The 21,905-nt window shown below is 33.2% G+C and overlaps 4 protein-coding genes across 11 annotated transcripts; 1 reads left to right on the plus strand and 3 right to left on the minus strand.

Annotated features, from left to right (window-relative positions):
* Positions 1-2,063: 2,063 nt before the first annotated feature.
* Positions 2,064-5,534, minus strand: LOC114183033 (nuclear cap-binding protein subunit 2). The gene is made up of 8 exons (XM_028069867.1): positions 5,401-5,534; positions 5,088-5,311; positions 4,857-4,995; positions 4,740-4,773; positions 4,040-4,150; positions 2,702-2,767; positions 2,471-2,577; positions 2,064-2,366 (listed from the first exon to the last, which is right to left on the minus strand). Exons 1-8 carry the CDS (start codon positions 5,416-5,418, stop codon positions 2,292-2,294), a joined length of 774 nt encoding a protein of 257 aa, XP_027925668.1. The 5' UTR covers positions 5,419-5,534; the 3' UTR covers positions 2,064-2,291.
* A 1,145-nt stretch (positions 5,535-6,679) lies between these two features.
* On the plus strand, positions 6,680-9,434 carry LOC114183002 (protein NUCLEAR FUSION DEFECTIVE 6, chloroplastic/mitochondrial-like). 8 transcript variants are annotated; one of them, XM_028069825.1, is made up of 4 exons: positions 6,680-6,918; positions 7,261-7,382; positions 7,758-7,810; positions 9,193-9,434. In XM_028069825.1, exons 1-3 carry the CDS (start codon positions 6,770-6,772, stop codon positions 7,763-7,765), a joined length of 279 nt encoding a protein of 92 aa, XP_027925626.1. In that variant the 5' UTR covers positions 6,680-6,769; the 3' UTR covers positions 7,766-7,810; positions 9,193-9,434. The 8 variants fall into 8 exon arrangements, with proteins under 8 accessions (XP_027925626.1, XP_027925619.1, XP_027925625.1 ...); XM_028069818.1 differs by lacking the exon at positions 7,758-7,810 and adding an exon at positions 8,076-8,110; XM_028069824.1 differs by lacking the exon at positions 9,193-9,434 and adding an exon at positions 8,646-9,082.
* Positions 9,435-10,285: 851 nt separating this feature from the next.
* LOC114183559 (uncharacterized protein At4g28440-like) lies at positions 10,286-11,878 on the minus strand. Its single transcript, XM_028070629.1, has 2 exons — positions 11,529-11,878; positions 10,286-10,700 (listed from the first exon to the last, which is right to left on the minus strand). The coding sequence occupies exons 1-2, from the start codon at positions 11,758-11,760 to the stop codon at positions 10,510-10,512; spliced, it is 423 nt and encodes a 140-aa protein (XP_027926430.1). The 5' UTR covers positions 11,761-11,878; the 3' UTR covers positions 10,286-10,509.
* Positions 11,879-18,861: 6,983 nt separating this feature from the next.
* On the minus strand, positions 18,862-21,474 carry LOC114185659 (reticulon-like protein B17). Its single transcript, XM_028073522.1, has 8 exons — positions 21,012-21,474; positions 20,767-20,920; positions 20,566-20,640; positions 20,337-20,478; positions 19,754-19,823; positions 19,604-19,669; positions 19,401-19,523; positions 18,862-19,302 (listed from the first exon to the last, which is right to left on the minus strand). Exons 1-8 carry the CDS (start codon positions 21,373-21,375, stop codon positions 19,124-19,126), a joined length of 1,173 nt encoding a protein of 390 aa, XP_027929323.1. The 5' UTR covers positions 21,376-21,474; the 3' UTR covers positions 18,862-19,123.
* Between the last annotated feature and the right edge of the window lie 431 nt (positions 21,475-21,905).

The following is a 21,905-nucleotide window of genomic DNA, read 5'->3' on the forward strand; positions in this document are numbered from 1 at the left end:
CAAGTTGAAAGATATCATACCATTATGATATGATTTCCATGTCCGGTTTATGTTTCGAAGGTTTTTAAACTTAAATCACCCAAACAGGTCTAATTTAATTGAATTTCGTAATAACAAGGGGTTTTTTAGATAAATAAATACGAAAAATATAACAAAAAACCAAAAAATCCTTTACCATAATAAAAGTTTCAAAATGCCCTTAAAACTATTACAGTATAGAAGAAGAAAAATGTAATTTTCTTTTTTTACTAAAATCTTCTGAGACAAGCAGAATCCTATGTTTTTTTTTTTTCTTTAAGACCACTCTCACGTTAAAAAAAATTAAAAAAATAATTTACTAAGTAGTGTACTTTGACACCAAAAAAGTATTACATTCATTTAATATTACTGTTCACTATTTTTCACATTCTCATTTTTTTTTTGACAAACACAGATTAATGATCGCTGTGTTTTTTTTTAATCTGCAACTAGTATATTAAAGGCTTAATTCGTCTTTTGGTCCTCTAATTATGATGTCGGGTTCATTTTGGTCCCTTAATTTTGTTGAGATTCAATTTAGTCCTCCAGTTTTTTAAAACAGTTTAATTTGGTCCCTCCCGTTATCTTTGGTTAAACGGCGTCAGAATAGTGCGCCTGTGTCACTTTGGAACAAAAACGTGGCAGGTTTTTTAATATCTGAGCATGAATGTACTGTGATGAGGTGGCAATGAATTATATTGAGGGAGAATTGGTGAACCCTAATTTCACGATTCATCTTCTTTGTTTGGGAGTTCTCCTTCATTTGGTGGATGTTGTTCGTGAATGATGTCGAGAGGGCAGTCTTCTTGTTCTTGGTCGTGTAATTCGCGGGGATCGCAAAATCCAAGCTCATCCAATCATGGTGGTGGCTTTTCCTCTCAGGGTGGTGGCTTTTCGTCTCACGATGGAGCACCATATTGCAACCATATTTCGTCTCACAACCCACTGACGAAAAAGAAACGGGACCACAACCCACTCACCATATAAACAAACAAAATCACACACAAAACCAAAAACCCTCATAAACAACATACTTTCAACAATAAATAAGTTAAATGAAACAAATACACAGTCAATTCGCTTCATAACGCAAATACCGCAGAAACTAACCTTCGAACTGGCAACGACCACGGCAAGCCACAGCCAACACGACAGCAAACCTTCGAATCCTTCTTCGTTTTGGTTATTCTTCTCCACCACTTTCCCCAATTTGATCTTGTGTTCGCTCTTTCCTTCGCAACCCTAATCCTATTTCCTTCCAACCCTAATCCTATTACCTTCGAGGGCAAAATTGAACCTCCTTAAAAAACTGGAGGACTAAATTGAACCTCAACAAAATTAAGGGACCAAAATGAACCCGACATCATAATTAGAGGACCAAAAGATGAATTAAGCCTATATTAAATAATTCTCATCTCAAAAAGTGAGAACGCGGTTCACTGTAAATGTCCTTGCTTCTTCTCATGCTCTTAAAGAGGTGTACAAATTGCAAACTTAAAATTATTTTTAGAAAGCTAATGAGGAGCATTAGTTTATAGTTGATGTATCTTCAATTAATATTTTTATAACTATCTCAAGATTAAATTTTGGTCGTGTAAAAAAATCAATAATTAAGATAAATTTATATCATTATTTAAATTAGTTATTATAATTTTAAAAGGATACTGTGTATTATAATTTTAATTACTTAAAATATAAATATTTTCACTTAAATTAACTTTTAATCCCAATAATTCCATAAACATACAATTTAAATACCTATACAAATTTAATTAAACATTTAGTCTTCGAAATTTCAAAATTAAACAATTATAGTTCACTGTTCATATGCAATCCAAATTCAAACAGAAAATGTCAACGTGTTCACTCATAATGCTATTAGTTATTTACACATTCAAAAATTTAAATGATCAAAATGAATTTAAGCCAAATATTTCTCAATCATTCACTCGCTAAAATGCTAAATGTTAACTTTCATGCAAGCACCTAATCACAGAATCAGGTAAGCACGATCAAGATCAGATCTTTATCCATAGAGCACAAGATTAGAACAGGGTTTAACAAAATCTCATTAATATGTTGGTAGCCAAAAACAGACAAAAATTCATAGAAAACACAAATTAGCATCGCCATATCAAGCTTAGAATCAGGTAGGGTTAAATTAACAAGACCTTTGCAATTTGTAACAAGTAATATACGACAACATACATCTTTATAATCATGTCAGTAGAAAGTTATAATTTAAAAAAACATGGCCAAGTATGAAATTCTGGTTAAGCCCGTCTTTTTCTATCATCATCCTCGTCATCATCAGAATCACCACTCTCACGAAACCGTGGATTTTTTTCCTGCCACATCGAATCAAGTAATCGATATGAAACAAATTTAATGACAAAAACTACGAGCATATATAGGTCTGTCTGAAATCATTCAGATTGTAGAGAATCAATACCGGTCTAGATTCATGGTCAGTGTTCCTCCGAGATTCGTGATCTGAATTTCTTTTTGAGGACTCGTGTGTGTGGCGATCATCATCTCGGTGTCTCTTTCTATAGTAATCTATCAAGTCGAAGAGGCAAAATAAATTTAAATTAGCAGTAAATTAATTGGTAAAACACTAACAGCATCACGTCTAAGTGCTTCCAAAAAAAATCTCTGGCCTTGAGATGAAAGTGTGAACTACCTCTACCATGGCGATGAGAACCACCATGACCGTGTCCATGACCATGACCTCCACCGTGTCTACCATCTGCAAGAGTAAAATTGTCGAAGGTTTAATTCATATGAACACAAAGTCAAAGCAAATGATGATCACCAGAAATTATATAATGAAGAAGGAATCAGGTAACAGAAAAGGCAGTCAACAGAACAAGGGAAGGCTGGTTCCAATGTGACTAACACAGCTGGTATCCTCACCTGAATGGGAGTATTTTCTTCAGATTTAAAGTATATATATGGTATCTAAATTGAAGGAATATCTAATTGAATGTTGAACGAAAATATGCCAAGGACCACTAAGATAAAAAAGAAGTATATTCCGGTAAAAAGAGCACCAAAACGTGGGAAAAAATTCGTTGATATCTTTTTAATTCATACTATACTCAACAGGCAAGCCATTATGTTGCTACCTTGGGAGAGACAGTTAGTTGCTACCCAACTTAGTTCTCCACAGCGAATTTGAATTTCTCATTTATATGGCTGAACTGAACTTAATCATTAGAAGAGAAATACAGTGCGGATGATATTGGCTATTGAAGTATCAATTTTTGCAAATTCCTTCATATTGAATATTAACTAATCTCTGCAATGTTAGGCCCAACTAGCAATGAAAACAGAGGCATGGCCCAATGAGTAAGAACATTAAACCATAAAAGAACACACATTCCAGTTAGAACACTTATTACTTATCTATGTCATTAATAAGATAATGGTGAGAGAACCAAACATTTAATTTTGCTAGGAAATGGCCAGAGCAAAGGCTGGGGAGTGGGGATTCAAATGTCATAGTTGGCCAAAAACAAAATGCATGAGATGCTGGAAATGTTGTCAGTAATGTTTCACGATTCAAATAGGTTTCTGTGCCCCCCTCAGATAGTTTTGGCGCTAGTTTGTCAGTTTTTGCAGCCTCATGGCAGCTACTGCAAAGTGTGACGCTATTCAACGGTTGTAGCATGCTCCACCCACTCTGCAACGTGATTCTGCAAAGTGCTGCTATTTGGTGCTATTATTGACAACTATATCTATATACACATACAACATCTGCTCAATACTGCAGCCATGTCTCCACTTCTGATTAAATTTTTTACCCTCCTAAATCAACGGTATTTTGGTTATCATATGCAGAAGAGGGATAATTTTGAACATTCTATAGTTATATCTTTAAAAACCAGCAGGTTTTAAGTCCTGCATAATTTAGCAATACGAAAACCAATCTAAATGAAAAATACATATTTAAATTAAACTTTCAGTGATCTCAGCTCCTAATGAGGACCTGTGCAAAGTATAGTTTGATGTCACTTACAGGAACTAGGAATAACTGGTGGAAAAGAACCCAAAGAACCAGTGCCATAATCTACAAGCTGCCTTTGTACTTCTAACTCTTTCTGGACCAGCTTCCCATAACCTCCTCTACGTATGTAGAATTAAGGAAACTAAAAGGAGACCTAGCTCCAACAGCACATACAAACTAGTATATAACATTCTTCAGGAATAATTTAGCAGTAAAATTTCCAGTTCAAGATTAACTGAAGGTATGAGAGTATTCATGACTCCATATAAAGTAGTATCCACTGAAAACATAACAGAACTAATGCATTCTCCATTATGTGAGCATACAAAACCAGAGAAGATTATAAAAGCTAAGGCAAACTAGATTATATACACCTATTACGCACATTAGTCATGAACTAGACAAATTATTATATCTTTTTCTTTTTCTTGAACTTGGGATATGTAATGGATGAAAGCCAAAGACTAAACTTTCAAGATGCTCAAATTCATCTAAGGGGCTACTCTTCTATACACATGACCTAATAATCAAACCCTTTACCACATGCTTTAAGAAAGTTATTTTCGATATTGCCACACCCATGTTGGTATTCTTACAGTATTTTGACCATCAAGAATTGCCACATTTATGTAGTACAGAAAATCAAGCAAACAACAAATCACACAAGAAAGCAAATTGCAGACAAATCAATACTAAACAATTAAAAGGATATCAGGATCATAATCAGTACGATACTCGTCCCGGACCTGAACAAATGAACAGAAGCATTTACAATTAGCCAAGAAACAAAAAGTATAGCCGCAGAAACCCAGACACACTAGATATTTACCTGGCCACCACTCCTCCCACGACCCCATTGTCTACCATCCTGGAACCCCCAATCAAAATCAACACGAATAAGACGATCATCCAGTATCGTCCCACTTATGTATTTGCAAGCATCCTCGGTATCTTCACGAGAATAATATCTGTCAAATAATACATTCATCCAAACACACTCACAGAAAGAACCATCAACTAATACAGAATAGCTGCAACTAACAGTGGAATGGATACTCACAAAACGAAACAGAAGCCACAGGGTGTTTTGGTGTTCTTGTCCAAACCCATAATGATCTTCTTGATTTCCCCAGCGCGAGAGAAGAGCTCGTAAACTTGCTCCTCCGTTGTGTAAAACGACATGTTCCCAACGTAAACGGTGGTTGAATTCTGAAGCGCATGCTCAAAATCCTCTTGCGTTCCGGGGAATCTTCTGTCTCGATACGCCGAAAGCTTCGACGGATCCTAAAACACTCACCAGAGTAGAAAATTAGGGAATAAAAAAAAAGACAGAACTTTTGAATCAGATTACGCAGTTGCAGTGTAAGAAGTACCTTGAATAACAACGCCATGCTTATCCAGCAAGAAATTTCTGCAGAGAAAACCACTAGGGCAGAGAAGAAAAGCTCAAAAAACCAACATTTAACCCAAACGGTTTGACCCGATATGTTGGATCCGGTTTCCTTTCACAAACTTATTGGATGGAAACAGAATTTTATAATTTTCTTAAAATTTAAATAGTATATCTTTCAAATATTTGATTTGACAATATAATTTAAATTTATTAAATTTTTTTTATATCTATACTATACGAAGAGAATTATTTTTTTAGCGTACACATTTACTTTTCAAGTTTAGTAACGGTTTACTAATTTTAACTATAGGTTACTGTTTTTTAAAATTTAACCATTTTTTTTAAATTTAACCATTTTTTTTAAAACTAAAATAACTTTTTATAATAAAATATTACTTACAAAACATTGACAAAAAATAATTATTTTAATATATAAAAAAATAACTTCTATTAACATTAATTAACTTCTAGAAAAAAATTAATATACAAATCACTAAAATTGATTGAAAATAATTTCACTACCATCAACTAAATCAGTATTAATATCGATTAAAAATTTATATATTACCATTAATTGGAAAACGCTTGGACATCAACTAAATTACCAATATTTTAGTCATAGTTAATCAAAAATAATTTTATTTTTTTGAATTAAAATCTGCAAGTAACAGATTATTATAAGAGTGTATTTCATGTTGGATTACATTTTTCTTTTTTTAAGTCTTCCCTTACCTTTCCACCTACTATTGAAAAAAAAAAGAAAAACTAACCTTTAGGTAGTTAATAATTATCAAAAGACTAAATTTTTTAAATTTATTATTAAACTTTAATAAAAACAAGTCAAAGAAAATATAGAAAACAAACTAAAATTTGACATATGTTAATTTTAATGGTTATCTATTTTTTGTATCAGTATATAAAAATATGCATATTCTCACAAACACAATATAATTATTTGTATATAATCTCATATATTGTAAATGATGGATATTTTGTATCTTTTGTATTATATACTTTTATAATTTTTGTATCAGTATATAAAAATAGGCATATTCTCACAAACACAATATAATTATTTGTATATAATCTCATAAATTGTAAATTGATGGATATTTTGTATCTTTTGTATTATATACTATTATACATTTATATTTGTTAATTGTAACACTTTCCCATTTCTGGACTTGGTAAAGCCCATATTTCAAAAAGCCCAGATTTTAAAAAGCCCGTTTAGTTTTGGGGGTTCATTCATGAGCAGAAGAGTTAAGCGGGGTTTTAGTGTTGTAGAACCCTACACTAGTGGGGAGTGTGTGGATCGAACGTTAACCCTAAAATTTTCCGACAACGAAATGGCATCGACCGCTGGCGCCGCCGCCAGATCGATACTCCGATCATGTTCGGGTCGCCGCGCTGCGTTCCGTCTTGGCTCGGAAGCTAAAGCGGGTCGCTCTCCGTTCCGTGTTGCTTCCAATAAACCTCTCTCCCAATCAACACTGAGGTAATTTATCTGCTTATTGGTGGCGAATTTAGTGTTACTTCAGTTGAGTTACTTGTTTAACTGTTATGAATTTAGTTTTTACAGGAATTTCCGTATATATTTTTTCGCTTGAAATTGTCGTGGAAATACGTTAACAAGTTATGTTAAGTTTATTTAAGAATTCGAGTTTGTAATACAATACATTTTAGACTATTTTCAGGCGCTATATGTAAGTTCGAACTAACTGGATTGTAGTGTTATCTGGATTTAATTTTTGTGTATCAGTGATGAATTTATTGTTATTTGGTTTGTATGTTAATGCTGGAAATGAAATAATGGATCGATGTGATTTTGTGGGAGAAGGTGTCCCGTTGAATTGAGCTTTTGTGTGGAATCCATGCTGCCGTACCACACCGCAACTGCTTCGGCTTTGATGACTTCCATGCTCTCTGTGTCTCGCCGCAGCTACGGTTGGCTTCCTGAAGGTATAGCTTCTACTGAATTGTAATGAATCATTTTGGAATGAAAGATCAAGTTTATTTGCATTTGTTTACTTAATGGTATTGGTAAGTGGAAATGATTTTGAAGATTTCTGTCTGCAGCATTATATGATTTGTTTAGCATTCTTAATGTTCAAAACTATTTTCTTTTTCTCCTTTCTGTTGGCTTTGACATTGGAGTTTACCAAGTGTTGTTGTTAGAGGAGAGAGGGGGGAGGTTGAAGATATTTTACAGCTCATGTTGCGAAAAAAAAAAAATTGGGACTACGGAGAGTATTACGTTATGTGCTCCCACACTTTGGGTCGCCTAGTCTGTGATCATTTTAATTTCCTAACAGTTGAATTTTACTTTTGAATTAGGTAGCTAAACATCTGTAGGATTCCTTGTGTTCTTTCTTCAATTTAATTTACGGGTAAGTTAGTGTTTCTTTTCTGTTTTTGGGTTAAAAAAAGATAGTGCTGTCAGATTTGATGTGTAATGCTTTGGAAAAACGTATGGCATATAATTCTTCATAGATAGAAAAAGGTGGTCCATCTACATAATGTTTGATCTTATCATTATGTAAATATTAGTCCTGTGTACCTAAGATTGATGGAAAAGTTATTCCCTGAATCTTCTACTTTCCCCACTGCAACTAAATCTTTTAGTGAAGCCGTACGTACTCCTTTTGTTTGTAGGCCAAGAGAAGACTATTTGAAGATCAAGAAGCAAGGTTGGGATGACATGGACCTCTTTTGATGTTGGGCTTTAAACAAAAAAAAATTCTTATTAGGAAGAATTGCTAGATTTCTGTCCCAAAAAAAGCTTGTTGCCCTTGGATTCTTTGAAGTTGACATGATGAATGTCATTAAGCTGGATTTTTTTAGTTACTTTGTGTTCTAGAAAATAATATTTGTCTCCTATTTGTGAATCATATTGTTCAAAGTTCATGCATATCGAGTAGAATTGCCTGGTTGGCATAATTTTTTGTAGGTTCCAAGTTTATATAAAACTATATTAACGTTTTCAGACATAAAAACAATAAGATAAATACCATACAACTATTTTGTGAGGGTTTGTCTAGATTATAGTTTGTTTTAGGTACCTTTTGTGTTTAATTGTTTGAAATATTATATACTTTTTCTTTTGTGGGACTCTGCTGCTGAAATTGTCATTGAAAACCATAATTGGTGCAATTTTATTTCGCATCATACTTTAAAGCGTCAATTGATAGTGGAGGCGCATACTGATCATTTCTGTTTAATCAGATTGCAATGATGATGTGTGATAAATGTTCTGAAGATTGAAGCAATCTTTTATATACAAATCTGGTTCGTGAGACTGTTTTGACTGAGCCATTGGAGGGACAATTTGAGTCCCAAAGGCTGAAAGGAACTTTAAAAACCTAGATCACCTGCACTTCTGTTCTTTCTGGTTCAGATGTAGAAAAGGCTGCCATTTTATTCACCTGGATGTTGAGTCTAAAGGCAAATAAGTTGATATTGTATTGGTACATGTTGGATTAAGTTTTATCATGTTTGACTAAGTTATTTGAAAATTTCTTATTCAATCAACTGACACCGAATTACACTAAGAGGGGAAAGTTCTATATGTCCGTGCTTAGCTTGTGACATACATGCTTTCTGTCTATCAGTTGCATATCATGCCTAATAAAATATAATGTGACCCCATAGACACTCACTCACATTTTTTGACTTATATTAAAGGTGGTTTAATTTTTTTGTCGTCTTATGCATTTAGAAGTGGTCGGTGATGTTTTGTTTTCTCATTTATTTTATATTTTTTAACTTTCAGAAGGAGAGGGGTCATGATGTGATAACTACAGAATGCAATACAGATTATGCTCAAAATTTACTTGTGTACGAGTCAAAGTTGGACTGTTTTTGTAGTCACTATGCGTTGGATGCTTGAACTTCCATCTGTAGCTTCTTTCTTATTCTTTTAAAGTTCTGATAACCTTGGTCTATGACCCATAGCTAATTCCCAAGAGTTGTGTTAGTACTGAAAAATTCACAGTATGCGTTTTAGCGTGCAAAGTCTACCGATTTTATAATGTTAAAATTGGATTGAAAATTAAACAATATCTAAATTGAAATTAACCGATTGGAACGTTTTAATGTCGTGTTTAATAAAGCGGCAAAGAAATTTTTACGAATTGTTAGGTAATTGAGTGAACCAGAAGTAGGTTTCCGTGTAAGTTCATATTTGAAATTGAACCATAACTAAAAGTACTTAATTTTATTGTGTACTAATTTAGTTTTGAAATTAAATAAGTAGCTGATCAGTGTTAGACCATTGTCTAATTCAGTTTTGAAGTTGAACCAAAGACTATTCGGCAGAAAGATAGGTCTTAGACAATAAAGTATCAAATTTAATTTAAAATAGCATTTATTAAATGTTCTATGTTTTGCAAAGGTAATGAAATGAATCCTTATACATACTAACTCTTGAACACGCAAAGAAATCATTTCCGGATTCAACATCAACCCATCACCAATGCACAACTTTAATACGCCAAAAACAAAATGGCATTTGAATCCATATAGGTAGTGTTAAAATCGCTATTGTGGAAAACTGATTATATTATTTAACAAATATATGTAAGTAGTTATGATATTTTAAATTTAGATTATCTTAAATCAGTTATTTAAATATTTTATCTGTAGATTATAAGAATAGAGTTGTGTTAATTTATGCCTCTATAAATAAACTTATTATGCAACTTTCATAGACTGAAAATTGATTTACTCGATTCGAAAAAGCTCAACATTGGATCAGCTGCTTAACAAAATAAATGGTTTGACGGAACCGTACAGGTAACTAAGGGATTAGAAATATAATGCCAATTAAAAATTATTTGTTTGCTCAAAGAAAACGGTATACATTATTAACCGGGGAAACAAATATATTTACTTTTGCACTTAAGCATAAGCATTATCACTTTTCAAAACTGACCTGAAATATAATTCCTTGAATTCACCACAGCAATCTTAAGACTAAAGAAGCAAGACTGTACCATAAGAAAACTGCAACGCAGTCAATTGTTCAATGATCAAAATAAAAATTAAAACCTTTGGTAAACCCAACCAAAGATTCACCCTGAAGATAAAATCACTCTTCAACAACATTAACTAATTCATATTCAACTAAAGAAAGATTGTTATCCTCTTTAACTTCAAAATTTGCAGGTTCCGTGGCCTCAATACGCCCCCATCTATCAACTGCAAGCCTCATCGATCCCTTGAACATGTCAATCTTTGCATTACGCAGAGTTAAAGTAGCACCAGCATTCATTAGATCCACTGCAGAAAATGAAATGCATTAATAACCATATAAGCAAACCATACTAATAACTTACACCAAAACATGCTAAAACAGCAACATTTAGACATGTAGCAAACACTAAAGATGTGCGAACAGAATATACATGTAAAAACATTTTCGTGGGAGAGAAAAGATAATGAGTACTACTACAAAACAAACATTATCGATGTGCTTGGATTTTCACTTAAAAACCCTCAAACTATGTTCAACTAGTTACATCACAAACTGACTTCCAATAAGATGAAAGATAAACAAACATAACCTAACAAAAAGTATTAAAAAATGGTAAACGACAACAAACTCAGCGGTAAAGTTGATATTTTTTTGGCGACTGCAATGCAACCAAGACTGGGCCCATTATTCTACAATACATGGATGCACTAATACCATCGATATCTTTTAACGCATGACCTACACAGACATGGAACAGGCTTCCATGTTCCAACCTGAGATTCTCTCAAACCACACCAATTCAATAAGTTTCAAATTAATCCATGAAAAATTTTACACTGTCACTACAGTAACATTTTTGTTTTAACCGTAAATAAAAATTAAACCTTTTTAAACATGGGCGTGATTACTCACACGTAGAACGGAGAAAAGCATTATTAAAACCCTAAATCTTCACGTCTCAAATGCTTGGAATTGCAAGGACACAAAGTCTTGTAAAAAAGTCAACAACTTTAAAGCATAGCCTTCAACACTTTAAACACACTGAAATTCAAACATCCATCACCACACAACGCAAGGGTTTCCAGAGGACAGAAAAACCAAACATCATCGTACAAATCCAAACATAAGCATACCCTGTTCGTTGCGAGCAGTGAAGATTATGGTTCCGGTTTCGTCGCCAACGAGGCACTCGGCGATGCGCGACGGTCGCGCAGTGAGCACCGATGATCGACCGCCGCGGTTGCTCACTGTCTTCACCGGCTTAGAGCTCACCACCTTCACTGTCAGCGTGTGGCCATTGGTGCCAGGTTTTAGTTGATCCACCTTCAGAAACACCGGTTTTCGTTTCGTCGTTGTTGTCGCCATGGATTCTAAGTTCGTTTTCCTTCTTTTGCGTGAGAGAGAAGAGAACCAATCCAAAGCAATTCCAAGTTAAACCCTAACCCAGTTACTCTCTGCGTTTGATTTCGGATTTGGGGATTTAATAAGCATTGGGCCTGTGAAGCCTTTTTATGGACTAGGTCAGCCCGTGTGGGGGCCCAAAAAATGCTTTTAGTTCCAACCAAAAGTAGAAAATATTATATTTGGTTAAAGTTGTCTTGACACAATATTATATGATGCTAAATAATAAAAATATTTTGAAATGAGGAGAGAACACAGTGGGAAAATGACATTTGTAGTACTACATTATACATATTAATATAAAAGATCTTCGATCATTCCACCCATGTTAATAATCTTCTACTTAGGAAGGTAATATTAAGCCTAAAAGATTAAGAAATTAATTCCTTACGAATCAATATTTAGCACCATTAGTGTTTCTAATATTCGTGTAATGGATTTTTTTTTTTATGAAGATACGCATTCCCTACATACGTGAAAAGATTAATATTAATGGATCGTCTCGGTTAACGTTTTCACCTGAAGACCCGCTTTGTATTTTTCTTTCAAAATTTTACACTTTATCGGTATGTGGAGAATGAAGAGGTCAAGGACAGAATGACGAAAAAGTACTCACTTATACGTTCTGCTTTTAATGAAAGACGCATAGAACGTATAAGTATAAAGTTTTTCATTACAAAATTTAAAGAATAAAAAAAGTAAGAGATGTTAACAATAACATATGTTTACTGTTAATAAATTGCATAATGTTTTTTTCGCGATAAAAACAACTATATATAATAAATTATATTGCAAACATAATTAAGAGATAATCGATTACTCAATTTTGTTTGCGACATAATTATTATAAAATCTATTTTTTTATTTGTTAAAACATAATAAAAAATAATATATAAATAGTAAAACAATTAAATAAAATAATACTACAATAGAAGAAAAAAGTCTTTATTTTCTTAGTTTAAATAACTTTTATTTACATTTATATCCTACATTTCTCTCTCTTTTATTATTGTATTTTTCATAAATAAAGTATTAATGTAATGGTGAGTCTTTCGAGAGAGGGTCACTAATAAGGTACAACATCAATGAGACATGAGTCTCAACCTACACGTATAGGTAAGGGATTGATACCATTTTTAACTCAAAATTTTTTACTCAATGTGGGACTTAGACTCGCACTTGGAATCCTAACAATTTCCCCATCAAGTGTGAGCATTGGTACTTTCCCCTCAAGCTAACTACTAAGTACCCTATCCATTCTTCCATAGTGTTTTTCTTCTTAACGAGACACACTTACCTGATTCCTAACCCACTGTCAAGATTACATTACTTTTGATACAAGGACTTGTCTAAGTCAATCACCACATAAACCAAACTCTGATGTCACTGTTGGATTTTTCGAGAAAGAATCATTAGGGAGATACAATATCAACGAGACATGTTGGTTATTAACATCAACAATTTTAGTAGGATCATCCACAGGTTTTCCAGCTTTAGAAGATCCACCGTTGGTATTATTATCCTTATCAATGTCTTTGAACTTCAACGAAGAAGAGGACTTGTTGATACTAAAGTCTCTTTCTTTATGGCTTGTTAAACGTTCTAATTTAGAACGTCCTCAGTGTCCAACGTTCTAATTTAGAACATCCTCAACGAGAATCCAATTGTTCATCATTTGAGGAAACATCTTCACGTTGTTTTTTGGATGAGTGATGCCCCAGAATATCATGCTCAGCACGGTCTTCGTCACTAGATCCTTTTAGGCCCTTCTCGTGGATTGGACCACTTTGATTTTCTTGATTTGTCTTGGACAAGCCTAAACTATTAGGATCACTAACATCACGTTCTTTGTTTTTTCTTGAGCCTTCTCTATGCCTAACTTTTTGGTTATCTGAAGCATTAGTCACCATAACTACTTGACCTTTCCTACCTAGACTGCCTTTCCTCAGTACTATATTGATTTTCGCGCACAGTACCATCATCACACCCTTTATGATGTGTACTTTCATCCTGAATGTGGTCTCTTCTCTTCATTTGATCATTGTGATACATTGCTTCTCTTCATTCATCTTTAGCCCTAACATGACCAACCCATGCTTTTTCTTCTGCTCCTCGTCCACTTCTTACATAACTTCGTCCTTCTTCTCTTTCATGCTTAGGTAGTAGTTCTTCATGGGACTGTTTCATCTGATGTCAATCCTCCCTATCTCTCTACCTATCATCCCTTCCCTCATAATCCATGCCTCATCTTTCTGCCTAGCAACATATTGATCATCAAGGTTATCTCTAAATCTTTGCAGGTCATCCCTCTTTCGTGGATCCAAAGCTTCATCTCTTTCTCTCCTACGTCAACTAGCATTTTTCCTGTAGCCATGCAGAATTTCTTATATCAATATGCTTCCTCCTAAGATATTCCTCATCCTTCCTCCTATTGTCATGGTAATCCTCCACTCTTAATACCTTATCCTCAAGTCGTCATCTCTTTCCGTATGTCTTGAGTCTTTACCATTATCCGATAGTTTTCTAAAATAAAGATTATCTTTTTTGTCATTTCTCTCATTTTATAGAATGAAAATTATCCAATAATTTGTTAGAATTGATAAAAATTAGAATCTATTGAATATATATATATATATATATATATATATATATATATATATATTAACACTAATAAAACTGAACGAAAATGGAACATGGTATTGGAGCGGGCAAATATTTCCTACTTATTTTGTATATCAAAATACATTTTTTACTTTTTGTTCATGTTTTTTATTAAAATTGTTATTGAAATCACGATTTCAATTTTTTTTATGTTGTTTTAAATGAATAACAACATTAATATATATATATATATATATATATATATATAACAAATACAAAAATTCATTTAAAAAAAACATAAGCAAATTTTATATTATATGATGCTAAATAATAAAAGTATTTTGAAATGAGGAGAGCACACAGTGGGAAAATGACATTTGGAGTACTACTTTATACATATAAATAAATAAAAAAATCTTCAATCATTTCACCCATGTTAATCTTCTACTTAGGAAGGTAATATTAAGCCTAAAAGATTAAGAAATTAATTCCTTACGAATCGATATTTAGCACTAAAGTATTAGTGTTTCTAATCTTCCTCTAAAGGATTTTTTTCTTTTTTTATGAAGATACGCATACCCTGTATACGGTGAAAAGATTAATATTAATGGATCGTCTGGGTCAACTTTATCACCTGAAGATCCACTTTTTATTTTTCTTTTAAAATTTTACACTTCATTTGTACGTGGAGAATGAAGAGGTCAAGGTAGAATGACGAAAAAGGACTCACTTATACGTCTGCTTTTAACGAAAGGCGCATAAAACATATAAGTATAAAGTTTTTCAATACAAAATTTAAAGATTAAAAAAACGTAAGAAATGTTAACAATAACAATTTGGGTATTTAGAGATAGGGTCACTAGTGAGGTAAAACGTCAATAAGATATGAGTCCAACATGATTAACACTACTCTTAACTCAAAACATTAAGATAATGAATTTATGAGTATTCATCTTTATATAACGCTCAACTTTTTCATTTTTACTCAATATGGGACTTAGACTCGCACTTGGACTCCCAACAATTTTCCCCTCAAGTGTGAGTATTGGTACTTCCCCCTCAAGCTAACTACCGAGTCCCCTACCCATTTTTCCATAATGTCTTTCTTCATAATGAGACACGTTTACCTGACTCATGACCCACTGTCAGGATTACTTTTGATACAAGGACTTGCATAAGTCGATCACCACATAAATCAAACTCTGATATCATTGTTGGGTCTTTCGAGAAAGAACCATTAGGGAGATACAACACCAACGAGACATGTTGGTTATTAACATCAACAATATTAACAGGATCATCTGCAGGTTTTCCAGCTTCAGAAGATCCACTGTTGGTATTATTATCCTTATCAATGTCTTTGAACTTCAACGAAGAAGAGGACATACTGAAATCTCTTTCTCTATGGCTTGTCCAACGCTTTGATTTAGAACATCCTCAGCGAGAATCCAGTTGTTCATCATTTGAGGAAACATGTTCGCGTTGTTTTTTGGATGAGTGATGCCCTAAAATATCATGCTCAGCACGATCTTCGTCACCAGATCCTTGTAGGCCCTTCTCGTGGATTGGACCACTTTGATTTTCTTGATTTGTCTTGGACACGCTTAAAATATTAGGATCACTAACATCACATTCTTTGCTTTTCCTTTAGCCTTCTCTATGCCTAACTTTTTTGTTATCTGAAGCATTAGTCACCATGACTACTTGACCTTTCCTACCTAGATCGCCTTTCCTTAGTACTATATTGATTTTCGTGCACAAAAGCATCGTCATGCCCCTTGTGATGTACTTTCATCCTAAATTTGGTCTCTTCTCTTCATTTGATCATTGTGATACATTGCTTCTCTTCATTCATCTTTAGCCCTAACATGACCAACCCTTGCTTTTTCTTTTACTCCTCGTCCACTTCTTACATAACTTTGTCCTTCTTCTCTTTCACGCTTAGGTAGGAGTTCTTCATGGGACTGTTTCATCTAATGCCAATCCTCCCTATCTCTCAACCTATCATCCCTCTCCCTCATTATCCATGTCTCATCTTTCTTCTTAGAAACATATTGATCATCAAGGTTATCTCTAATTCTTTGTAAGTCATCCCTCTTTCGTGGATCCAAAGCTTCATCTCTTTCTCTCCTACATCGACTAACATTTTTCCTGTAGCCATGTAGAATTTTCTTCTGTCAATATGCTCCCTCCTAAGATATTTCTCATCCTTCCTCCTCTTGCCATGATATACCTCATCCTCAAGTCATCAATGTCTTGAGTCTCTACCATTATCCAATAAATTTCTAGAATAAAGATTATATTTTTTATCATTTCTCTCATTTTCTAGAATGAAATTATCTAATAATTTTCTAGAATAGATAAAAATTGGAATCTATTGAATATATATATATATATATATATATATATATATATATATATATATATATATATATATATATATATATATAAACACTAATAAAACCGAACGAAAGTGGAACATGGTATCGAAACAGGCACATATTTCCTACTTATTTTGTATATCAAAATACATTTTTAACTTTTTTTCGTGTTTTTTTATTAAAATTGTTATTGAAATCACGATTTCTATTTTTTTATGTTGTTTTAAATGAATAACAACATTAATATATATATATATATATATATATAATAAATACAAAAATTCATTTAAAAAAAATAAGCAAATTTTAAAAGAACCGTGTATTTTTTTGAATGCTAAAAACGAATTTAAAAAACAACAGAAAAATATAAATAGTCAGGCAATTTCAGTTTTAAAAAAATATCAGAAATAGTCAACAAATGTATGATTTCATTTTAAGAAAAAATAAGAAAGCCAAAATCATGAATTAGTATACGATACAGACTTATGGTTTTGAATTGAATGAATATGGTTAACAGTTTTGAATTAAATGAATATAGTTAATATATCATACTTATATTTGAGAAAATAAATCCACCTGTACATACTCTAAACATCAACAAATGAAATGTAGTAATTATATATAGGAGAGGATGATGTCGTAATTATATATTGGAGAGGTTGATGGTTTTTGTACAAAATTTGTGCAGAAAATGCTTTGGATATCATATTAAAAACAGAAAATGATAAAGAAAAATATGAGAATAAATTTCTACTATCATTATGAAAATGTGAGTCAGTAGTCAAAGAAAATAGTAATATAACAAACACGACAACAAGACATATTCTATGATATCAGTGCATACACACAGTAACAGAAAATGAAAATCTATATTCCAATAACTTTAAAATGAAATTGCACTACTTTCTTAAAATATATTCTTAAAAGTGTATATTAATAGGTTTTTGAAAAATGGTAATTTTTTTTTTGTTCTACTCAAATTAAATGATTTTATGAAAGGAAATGGCAAAAAAGAAATTGTATGGTATAACTATGTTGAAGATCATACATTAAATAAAAATAAATGGTTTCAAATAGTTGTTTATTACCTTCCTTTGTTCTCAAATAGTAGTAAAAAAAAAAGAATAGATGTAGCTAAATATACACTTCCATGCATGCACGAGACAATATATAGAGAATCCTTAAAAAAGCCAACTAGAACAACAACAACAACAACGTATTATTTAAACGCATGCACCCCTCAAAACCTCTAACACCAAAACTCTTCATCAACTTCAACTTTCTCCAGAATAATCAAAGAAATCATTATATTATCAATGGCAAAGGTAGTTCTTACCCTTTTTCTGTGTTCTGTTTTGGTTTCCTCAGTTTTTGTCCATGATGCGGAGGCCACAGAAATCAGCAATGGAGCAATGAATCGTAACACGATCTCATGCAGCAAAAAGGACTCTCATTCCTGTCAACTGCCATCGGCTAACCCTTATAATCGAGGTTGTGAAGCATCTAATTCTTGTAGATCCCCTGGATCACCTTCATAAATATATTCTTTTCAAATTTCGAGATATCGCCTATTCTAGAGTTAGAACTCTTGAGATATTATTTTTTTAAAATATCTTAAAGAATTGAAAAAAAAATGTATTTATAAGCAATGTACATAAATAATACTTGTCTCTTTGACTTTTTTATCACCACCCATTAGAAGAGAACAGAAAGTTTTCATCTTAATTATATGAAAATAATTTTCTCTAAAATAGTTAAACAACTATTTAGGGGTGAGTCTGAGCTGAGGAAGTGTTGTTATCATGTTCCTTCTATAAAAATTTATATAAATTTTGACAAAATACGACATTTTCTTAAATTTTCAAGTAAAAGTATATATTAATGTATATCTCGCATTTCTTAACAAAATTGTAGATAGGTTTTTAAGTACGAAGGGTATCAAGACAATAAACCTGTGAGGAGTGTTATTAGCAAATTAATGAATATAAAGAAATAATAATCTCTCTATATATATAATGAAATAAATTAATGAAGAACAAATATAACATTTAAATAATATTAATACTATTATTATCATGTTTAACTATTTTTTTCAAGCTCCACCACTGCCTCAAAAGTATTTGATAATGTAAAAATAAACACCGATTGGTGTGCACATTCTGTGAAAAATATAGCGTTTGGCCAGAAACAATGAGTTTCTCACAATTGAATATGGTGTTTGTCCAGAAAATCAATACTACATATGTTGAAAACTTGAGCCACTCTGGATTATGCATGTGATTATGCATGTAGGATAAATAGGGAACAAAAACCTCATATGATACAGAACACAAATCAATAAGGTACTAGTTTTGGCTCCCTTGTTCCTTAACTACTACTAATGCTTTATGTGGTTCCTTCTCCTCTGGTTCTGGCATCACAGGTGCTTTCTGCTGTTCCTTCTCGCTTACTTGTGTTTCTCCATCTTCAAATTGCAGTGTAACCTGCTGCCTTAAATATCTGAACAGTACCAGCAATATGAAAACTGCAAAAAAAGAGTTATTTCACAAGAATCAACCATCATCACAAGTATAAAGAGTCCGATTTCCAAGTAGCCAACTAACTCTCTTACTAAGGACTTACTTGTGAAGATTCGAGTTTTGATAGAAGATAGATTCCAGAAGGCCATGATTACTGAAGCCAACACTTTCTTCTTGTGAGTGCAAGCACTCCATGTATTCAACAACCATAATTTCAAGCTCTCAGCTGCATAATCAAAGTTTCTTCTATTAAGCACTAAAAACTGGACATACCTACAAAATTTCCTACAAGTGGGGTGAGTTTACCTCTCTTATTTATATGAGCACTGTAGCAAGAATAGAGCTTTGGAACACTGAAACTGATAAAAAATCCTGTTCGTATGTATATATAAAAACTTTCTCAGTTTAGTAGGATATTATAAGACAAGAAATTGTTGGTGGAAAAGGGTTCCTCACCAATGGCACACAGCCTCCAAATAGTAATTAGGTGGCCGTACTCTGCTCCTAGTAGAAGGAAAGGAACTACCTGCAACAACAAAAACACCAACCAGTTACTTAGGCAGCATAAATAATCATGGACCTGACATGTTAAGAACTCAATAAGAAAATTCAATCGAGCTATTGTGGAAGAATAGCTTCAATCACTGTGAATGCTTCTCAAGGCAGAATGATTCTCATGATCTCATCAGAGCAGGAACTTCAAACAGGGGATTCTTACCTACACCACGAGATATAAACAAAAATCCATAGGGTGGTGCCAGAATCTGAGAGTGAAGTTTTGTGAAGTATTGCCAGAATCCATAGGGTGGTGCCAATGTTGGGTTAAGCATGTAAATATGTTTTGTGTGGCTTTCTTTCTTTCTCATGGCTTCTATTATTAGTTCTTGAGCCTTTGAATCATTTCACATAACACCTATTATCGACTTTCGTAACAATTACTTTAATCTAAGGCCGTACCATATTAGCTGACAGATTTTACAATTACATGGGATGAAAAACTAAATTCTCAATATAAGAGAAGAAGAACTTGGAGGATTACTTTGAGGGTCATGGATGGCTCTCCTGAGAACAGCACCCTCATCTTTGAAATTGAAAAATTCACTGCAGGAAGACATAACTTTGCAAGACGCAAAATGTCATCTTCTTTCAGCTTGACTTCCCTCTTTTGCTCAACCATATTTCTGAAATAAAAACACCATAATCACAAAAACACAAAAAAGTTTGAAGCATAATAGCACAACCTATGAATTGAAAAGTAAAAATTGTACCCTTGACAAATCGAATTCGAGAAAAACGAAACACCCAAGAAGAGAATCCCAAATTGCGACAAGGCCGAGAAAATGCTGAAAAATACAAAACATCACAGATATTCCTCTACGTGGGTGAAAACAAAAACAAGAAAACACATAAAGTTCCCTGTCTAAATTTTGTCAAAAAAAAAAAAAACAAAGAGAAATTGAATTACCTACCTAAAGTTCAGTCCTTGAGTAAAGCAAGAAGACAAAAGACAAAGCGACCCAAACCCAAACCAAAACGTTGACTTTGACGCATCTTTCCACATGATCAAATCACTAACCATCTGCCCAACATGATCAAAATCGCCGCCACTCTCTTCTTCACTTTCTGAAAAAAAAAATAGGCACCCAGAAAAAGTAATTAAGATAAAATATTGAGAAGTTAAAGAAGCTAAAACATAACACCAAAAAATGCGTACTTGGAGATGAGGTTGAAGGTGGAACAGAGTTAGGTTTCTCCTTCTTAGTTCGCGCGGTTTGTCTTCTCTTCCTGGGTTGTTTCCCAACATCTTCGATCAACCCTGAGTCCTTTTCTTCTCGTACCTCGAGCTCGAAGCGTCGCCTCGGTTTGCGAGGGTTCCTCGGGGAGGCAGCTTGGGGTGCCCGGGTTTTGCAGCGGCGGCGTAGCCCAGCGGAATCCGGCAACTCTGGCGGCGGCGCGTCGATGTGGGTGGTGGATTTTGCAGGGGCCGAAGGGGATTTGGTGGGGGTTGAGAGGTGTTGTTGGGTGGGTTTGTCTTCAATTGGGAGAGAAGGGTTTTGTTGAGGAGAAGAAGAATCCATGATTTGCAATGGGTTTGTTGTGCTGTTTTGTGAGTGAGGAAGAAGAAGAAGATTGTTCAGGGTTCTGTGAGGTTCTTCGCAGTGTTAGGTGATAGTAGAATGAATTCGAATTAAGACAATTTAGGTACTAGCCGTTGGAAGATATCTGATTTTAAATTTTAATACAAAACCTACAATACTTAATAATTTTCTAAAACATCATCTGATCACAAATCAAATCACAACTAAATACGTAGTATATTAATTATTTTTAAAAACGTTGTATTAATGTTGTAGAAAAACAGGTATATTATTATTCATAATTTAATTACATAAAATCATTCAATTATTATCATTTTACTAATTTATTATCCAAATCAAAGTTTTTAGTATTAATAAATGTTATTCATATATTGAATCTTAAAACAGTGATGGCATGTCATTTAAAAATATAAAAACAGTTATATGCAATTGTATATTTGTTTTAAGCAATACACTAAAAAATATTGATAGTTATATGCAATTGTTGTTAAAATGTAGATAATTTAGAG

The sequence above is a fragment of the Vigna unguiculata genome, chromosome 5 (genome assembly GCF_004118075.2).
Source record: "Vigna unguiculata cultivar IT97K-499-35 chromosome 5, ASM411807v1, whole genome shotgun sequence".
NCBI lineage: Eukaryota > Viridiplantae > Streptophyta > Magnoliopsida > Fabales > Fabaceae > Vigna > Vigna unguiculata.

What these genes read in the sequence shown, in the direction of transcription:
- LOC114183559 (XM_028070629.1), bottom strand. Translation starts at nt 11,760, where the DNA reads ATGGCGACAACAACGACGAAACGAAAACCGGTGTTTCTGAAGGTGGAT. An exon ending in CACTGCTCGCAACGAACAGG is followed by an intron (nt 10,701 to 11,528) that starts GTATGCTTATGT and finishes CATTTTCTGCAG; the next exon opens with TGGATCTAATGAATGCTGGT.
- LOC114183033 (XM_028069867.1), bottom strand. An exon ending in TGTGGCTTCTGTTTCGTTTT is followed by an intron (nt 4,996 to 5,087) that starts GTGAGTATCCAT and finishes ATTATTTGACAG; the next exon opens with ATATTATTCTCGTGAAGATA. An exon ending in CTGACCATGAATCTAGACCG is followed by an intron (nt 2,367 to 2,470) that starts GTATTGATTCTC and finishes TCGATGTGGCAG; the next exon opens with GAAAAAAATCCACGGTTTCG.
- LOC114185659 (XM_028073522.1), bottom strand. Translation starts at nt 21,375, where the DNA reads ATGGATTCTTCTTCTCCTCAACAAAACCCTTCTCTCCCAATTGAAGAC. An exon ending in TCGAATTCGATTTGTCAAGG is followed by an intron (nt 20,479 to 20,565) that starts GTACAATTTTTA and finishes TTTTTATTTCAG; the next exon opens with AAATATGGTTGAGCAAAAGA. An exon ending in AGCCATCCATGACCCTCAAA is followed by an intron (nt 19,824 to 20,336) that starts GTAATCCTCCAA and finishes TTGTTGTTGCAG; the next exon opens with GTAGTTCCTTTCCTTCTACT.
- LOC114183002 (XM_028069818.1), top strand. Translation starts at nt 6,770, where the DNA reads ATGGCATCGACCGCTGGCGCCGCCGCCAGATCGATACTCCGATCATGT. An exon ending in CTCTCCCAATCAACACTGAG is followed by an intron (nt 6,919 to 7,260) that starts GTAATTTATCTG and finishes TTGTGGGAGAAG; the next exon opens with GTGTCCCGTTGAATTGAGCT. An exon ending in CTACGGTTGGCTTCCTGAAG is followed by an intron (nt 7,383 to 8,075) that starts GTATAGCTTCTA and finishes TTTTGTTTGTAG; the next exon opens with GCCAAGAGAAGACTATTTGA.